This window comes from Elephantulus edwardii, unplaced genomic scaffold (assembly GCF_000299155.1).
Source record: "Elephantulus edwardii isolate Elephantulus edwardi_28Jun2011 unplaced genomic scaffold, EleEdw1.0 scaffold00019, whole genome shotgun sequence".
Taxonomy (NCBI): Eukaryota; Metazoa; Chordata; class Mammalia; order Macroscelidea; family Macroscelididae; genus Elephantulus; species Elephantulus edwardii.
The window spans coordinates 16,101,099-16,108,087 of NW_006399769.1; the positions used below are offsets into that span (position 1 = coordinate 16,101,099).

Below are 6,989 nucleotides of genomic sequence, written 5' to 3' on the forward strand. Positions count from 1 at the left end.
AAGACCTTCCATCAGGTTTCTGAGGTCTTAAATCTTTATAGGAGAAAGAGTCCAGAAACGGAAAGAAAAGAAAAATTATATAGTTTATTTCTAATATAACGGAATGTTATAATAAAATATTAACAAGTTAAAAATGACAGTAGAGTCTTATTAGCAAATTATTGTTTTCTTCACCTACAGAGAACTGCCTGAAGTGCAGGCTGGATTTAGAAGAGGCCGTGGCACTAGGGATATTATAGCTAATGTCAGATGGATCTTGGCTGAAAGCAGAGAATACTGGAAGAAAGTCTATCTGTGTTTCATTGATTATGCAAAGGTATTTGACTGTGTGGATCACAACAAGCTGTGGCTGACTCTGAGAAGAATGGGAATCCCAGAACACTTGATTGTGCTTATGCGAAACCTATACTTGAACCAGGAGGCAGTCGTCAGAACAGAGCAAGGAAACACTACATCGTTCAAAATTGGGAAAAGTGTGCATCAAGGATATGTCCTGTGTCCATATCTCTTCAATCTATATGCAAAACAGATTATCTGGGAGGCTGGGCTCTATGAGGAGAAGTGTGGCAATCAGGATTTGGAGGTAGACTCATCAACAGTCTGCATTATGCAGATGTCACAACCCTGCTTGCTGAAATTGAGGATGGCCTGAAGTGCTTGCTGCAGAAGGTCAAGGATTGCAGCCTTCAATGGATTGAAGCTCAACATCAAGAAAACAAAGATTCTCACCACGGGGCCAGTTGACAGCATCATTATCGATGGTGAAGAGATTGAGATTGTTAGCGATTTTAGTTTTCTTGGTTCCACAATCAACATTTTTAGTACCAGCAGCCTGGAAATCAAGAGACGAATTGCATTGGGAAAGTCAGCTGTCAGGGACCTCTCCAGAGTACTGAGGAGATGTCAGGCTGGAAACTAAGGTGCGCCTGATCTGGGCCATAGTCTTCATAATTGTGTGCTATGTATCAGAGAGCTGGAGAGTGACTAGGGATGATAGAAAGAAAAAGAATTGATATTTTTGAGCTGTGGTGCTGGAGAAGAGTATTGAATATACCATGAACTGCTAGGAGAACAAACAGATTCAGCCTAGAGATGGTGAAACTGGGCTCCTCCTTGAAGGCAAGGATTCTGAAGCTTCATCTGATATATTTTGGGCATGTTGCAAGGCAGGATCAGTCCTTGGAGAGGGACGTCATGCTTAGGAGGGTGGAAAGACAGTGCAGGAGAGGAAGACCCTCGGAGAGATGGATTGATTCTGTCACCAGGGTAATGGGAATAGGTGTGTCGGAGATAAAATTGGCAAGGGATAGAGCAAGGTTTAGGGCTGTTGTATATAGGGTCGCTATGAGTCACAGATGACTCAACAGCACATAACAATAACAACAACATATATTCTTTACTAATCAATTTCTATCATCAAAAACATTTTTTATAATTTACTATACTTCAAGATGGTTAAACAATTTTCTCAAGTTTGTATTTTCTTGTTTTTTCAGGACGTACGTTTCCTGTTGATCAGTTTTTTCTAGAAGATGCAATTGCTGTGACAAGGTAAGGAAGACATTAATTAAAGTTCATTGAAACTCACTGAGAAATTATTTTACCCTCAGTGTTCCAAAATACTGGAAAATATTTTCTCACCCCAACTTCATTGCAATTGAGTTGGGACCAACTCATAACTGACCTTCCACTGGGTTTCCAAGGCTGTAAATCACATGTGAGGAGACTGCCCATCATTCTCCTGCAGGTGGATTTGAACTGCTGAAGAGCGCTAGCAGCTCCATCGTACTCGAGACTATTCAACTAGAGCTTCCTTTTCAAAAACTATGGTAACTACATTTTAAAAATATGTTAGTCTTGTAATTTTTCTATCTGAACATTTTGTTTTCCTGTTATTTTCAGCAAATATGCATTAATTATTTGTAACTCACAGGCAATATTATATACTGATTCAGCATACCAACTCTAGAGACAGATTGCTAGGAAAATCTGTTGTCAGGGAACTGTCCAGAGTGCTGAAGAGCAATGATGTCAGTTTAAAAACTAAGGTTTGCCTGATCCAAGCCATGGTCTTCTCAGTTATTGCTATGCATCTGAAATGTAGACAGTAGCTAAGCAAGACAGAAGAATTGATGTCATTGAGTTGTGGTGTTGAAGGAGAGTACTGAATATTCCATGGATTGCCAAGAGAACAAACAGGTCAATCTTGGAGAAAGTGAAAACAGAGTGCTCCTCGAAAGCAAGCATGTTGAAACTTCATCTCACATACTTTGGGCATGTTGTTAGGAAGGGCCCGTCCTTGTAGAAAAGCATCATGCCTGAACAGGTGGAGGAGTCAGCATAAAAAGGGAAGACCCTCAACAAGATGGATTGGTGTAATGATTGTAGCAATGAGCTCAATGATGTAAGAGATGGTAAGGATGGATGGCACAGGAGGGGGCAAGTGTCCAGTGCCACGTTCATGGGGTTGCTGTGAGTCACAGTTAACTCAGGGCATCTAACAACAGCTTTTGACCATTTCTTAATCTTCCTATGCTTCTGTTTCCTCATAAACCTCCCTGTTAGTGAAATAATTACTTGATACAGTATTCTCAAGACTAAAGCTCCAAGAACTTTGGCTCTCAAATTTATGCAGTAAGAATACATGTTATTGTTGGGTGTCATTGAAACAAGTACAACTCATAGTGACCCTATGAACAACATATCTGAACCCTGTCCTTATCATATGCCATCTCCTCACTTCCTGGCACACTCCCTGTTGTGGCAAATATTGTGTCAGTCTACCTGGTTGAGTGCCAACTCTCTGCCTTTCCAATCATCATGTCCCTCTCCAAGGACTAACCTTTCCCAATCTGTATTATGTGAGGCGACGCTTTATCATCTTTGCCTCCAAGGAGCACTCTGGCTGCACTTTCTCCAAGATATATTTGCTTGTGCTCTTGGCCATCCATGGGATGTTCAGTGCTCTTCTCTAACACCACAGCTTAGAGGCATCAATTCTTCTGTCATCTTTATTCACTGTCCAGCTCTCAGATGCATAGCAAGTGATCAGAAGGACCATGACCTGAAGTTACATAGTTACTTGATACAGTATTCTCAAGATTAAAACCCCAAGAATTGTGGCTTTCAAACTTATTATGCAGCTCCAGCAGTCAGGAAGTCAAAAGACAAATTGCATTGGGAAAAAACTGCTGTCATGGACCTCTCCAGAGTACTGAAATACAATGATGTCTAGAGACTAAGGTGCGCCTAATCCAGGCCATCGTCTTCGCAATTAGATGCTATGCATCAGAGAGCTAGACAATGGCTAAAAATGACAGAAGAAGAATCAGTGCCTTCAAGTTGTGGTACTGGAGAAGAGTCTTAAACATACCATGGACTGCCAAGAAAAAAAATAGGTCTCTGTTGGAGAGGGTGAAACCATGTTTCTCCTTGGAGGCTAGGATTTTGAAGCTCCATCTCATACACTTTAGGTATGTGGCCAGGAGGGACTGGTCCTTGGAGAAGGACATCATGATTTGAAGGGTGGAGGGACAGTGCAGGAGAGGAAGACCCCGGATGAGATGGATTGATACAGTAACTGGGGCAGTGGTGGTTGGTGTGTTAGAATCAGTGAGACTGGCTCAGGACAGGGAAGGGTTCAGAGCTGCTGTGCATAGGGTCACTGTGGGCCACAGGTGACTTGATGGCACATAACAATAATAAGAAGAATACTCAAGGAACCTATTCAAATTGTTAATTTCAGAACTTTATTCCTGTTGAATATGAATCTCTAGGATGCTTCATCTTTCAACTCATTTATCTCAAAATTTTTTTCTCACTTTTTCAAATTTCCAAAGTCTCTTAAAACAGAATTGATCCTGTCCTTCTTAGAAACTTTCACTGGTGCTCTGTGCACTCTCATGTCCCTATTAGCCAACCTTCTTCCTGCTTTAGTTCTTCCACCCACACAAAGTTTCACTCCCTCAGATTACTGGCTAAACAGAAAACCATGCCATACTGTTACTCATTTTGTGTCTTTGTAACTTTCTCCCTCTCATTCTTTAACACTCAACTCAAATGGATTTTCCTCCAGGAGATTTCACCTTTATTTTTCTGATAGAAATCAGTCACATCTTAATCAGAAATCCTTTGTGCATATGCTTTTAATGATATATATGTCCATATATCTTCCAGTATGGTGAGTTATTTTGTTTTGTCTACTCCCATCTGTGTGTAAGTTCCTTGGAAACTCACTCATTTTCTGTATATTCTGTACCCCACACCCATTCCCACAATCCATTGCACAAACGAGACAGTAGGTAATCATTAAAGGGACAAGTGAATGTGTAACACAAGAGAGGGTTGTGATGTAAAATAGAGGGGAAGGCCTGGAGGGATTAAAAAATTAAGAATCATGGGTCACTGGCTGTATTTATTTCTTTTTAAATCTTCATTTTAATAATCAGAGTGTTCTGGCGAGAATATTAGAAGGGAAAAGAAAGCTTTTGTGAATTTATTATGCTCCTCTTCTTTACCTAGGAGCTCTTGCGATGTTGTGGTTAAAACATTTGGCTGTTAACTAAAGAGTCAACAGTTTGAACCAACCAGCACTCCCCAGAAGAAAGAAATGGCAATCTGTTTCACTAAAGATTTACAGCCTTGGACTTTGTGGTCTAGGTACACCTAGAGCTCAAATCCAGAATTAAGTCACTTTTCCTTTATTACATCTAATGATATTATCCTTGCCTCTAAGGAGCACCCTAGTTTCACTTCATCCCAGGACAGGTTTGTTTGTTCTTACAGAAGTCCTAGAGACAAGGATGGTGAAACTTCTTTCCACACATTTTGGACATATTGTTGGCAGGAGGTGACAGGAGTCCTTGAAAATAGACATGGTGCTGGGAAAGGTAGAGAATCAGCGAGAGGAAGATCCTCAACAAAATGGATTGGCGCAGTAACTGTTCCAGTTGGCTCCAACATGTCAAAAGTTCATGAAGGGATTCAAAGCAAGGCTCAGATCTGTTGTTCAGAGTTGCTATGAGTCGTAGTGGACTTGATGTCACCTAACAACAACTATATCATGGCCAGCAAATACCAAACCAGTCAGAATTAAGTTTAAAAATGTTTTAAGAAAAATCTTATGGAGATATTGAGACAACTGGAAATGTGAGTCTAGAATGGGTACAGCACAGGAGAGTCAGCTGCCTGGGAATGATCACTGAATCTGTGGGAGCAAATGAAATTGCCAAAGAAGAAAATAAGGGGGGGAGCATTATTAATGGAGGAGGCAACTACAAGAATCACTTATATTTACAGAGCTGACACAGAGAGAAGGGACATGAACAAGAAAGTAATTAGAGAAATGGGGACCTCCACAGTATTGCAGCATCGTGGACACTGATGAATTTTCACCAAGGTGGTTAGTAGTGCCCAGTGTTTCAGAGAGGGTAGAGGAGCTGTGTGACCCTTGAAACAGAACACAAAAAAGCACTGCAAGTTTTCCCCACCAGCTGCTGCCAATGACAAGCTTATCTAATTGAACAACTTCATTAGCTATTGATTGGCTAAGTTGTAATTTTCAGCAAGAGTTGAGTCAGCGTTCCAGTAAAAACTGTCTTTGCTTAACTTGAAAGCAGGCTTCTTACTCAACATAGGGGTGAGCTTTCATGGCTCATGTAAAAATGGTCAGATTATCCATTGTCACATTATCCATTGATTTTCTGCTAGTTCAGGTATTTCCCAGACTGACAAAAGGAGAAGGAAGCTAAAAGAGCATTGGGCTGTGGCTTGTCATGTCTAATGAAATAGACTCTGTCCTGTGAAATGTCAGATTTTGAGAGTACACATTTGGTGATGAAGAAAGAAGTTCAAGCTGCTTTGAAGGAAATAGCAAAAAATAAGGCCCCAGGAATAGATGGTATACCAATTGAAGTATTTCAGATAACAGATGCTGCCCTGGATGTGCTCACCAAGTTGTGGCAAGAAATCTGAAGAACAACCACTTGGCCAACTGACTGGAAGAGATCTGTATTTGTTCCCATTCAGAGAAGGGTGACCCAACAGAGTGTGGAAATTATAGAACAATATCATTGGTTTCACATGCAAGCAAGATTCTACTGAAGATTACCCCAAAACAACTGGAACAGCACATCAGCAGAGAACTGCCAGAAGTCCAGGCTGGGTTTAGAAGGGGTCGTGGCACTAGGGATACTGTAGCTGATGTTAGATGGATCTTGGCTGAAAACAGGGAATACCAGAAGAATGTCTATCTGTGTCTCATTGATTATGCAAAGGCGTTTGACTGTGTGGATCATAACAAACTGTGGCTGACTCTGAGAAGAATGGGAATCCCAGAACACTTGATCGTTCTAATGTGAAACCTATACTTGGACCAAGAGGCAGTCATCAGAACAGAGGAAGGAAAGACTGCATGGTTCAAAATTGGGAAAGGCATATGCCAGGGATGTGTCCTATCTCCATAGCTTTTCAACCTGTATGCAGAACAGATTATCCGATAGGCTGGGCTGTATGAGGAGAAGTGTGGCTTCAGGATTGGTGGAAGATCTTTTAACAGTCTGCATTATGCAGATGACACAACCCTGCTTGCCGAAACTGAGTAAATGCTTGCTGCAGAGGGTCAAGGACTGCAGCCTTTAATATGGATTGAAGCTCAATGTCAAGAAGACAAAGATTCTCACCACTGAACCAATTGGCAGCATCAGGATGGATGGTCAAGAGACTGAGATTGTTATCAACTTCAGTCTGCTTGGCTCCACAGTCAACACTCTTGGCACCAGCAGCCAGGAAATCAAAAACTTATTGTCATGGGCAAGTCTTCTGTTAGGGACCTCTCCAGGGTACTGAAGAGCAATGGTGTCACTTTGGAGACTAAGGTGTGCTTGATACAGGCTATGGTCTTTGCAATCACTTGTTACGCATCAGAGAGTTGGACAGTGACTAAGGAGGATAGAAGGAGAATTGATGCCTTTGAGCTGTGGTGCTGGAGA

The 6,989-nt window shown here is 41.4% G+C and overlaps 1 protein-coding gene across 1 annotated transcript in view; it reads left to right on the forward strand.

Annotated features, from left to right (window-relative positions):
• The window catches only part of DHX57 (DEAH (Asp-Glu-Ala-Asp/His) box polypeptide 57), a 65,436-nt gene that overhangs the window by 24,768 nt on the left and 33,679 nt on the right, over window positions 1–6,989 (forward strand). The window contains exon 10 of the mRNA XM_006882338.1: window positions 1,497–1,551. Within this exon, the coding sequence (XP_006882400.1) occupies window positions 1,497–1,551 (55 nt within the window). The remainder of the gene's footprint in view (window positions 1–1,496; window positions 1,552–6,989) is intronic.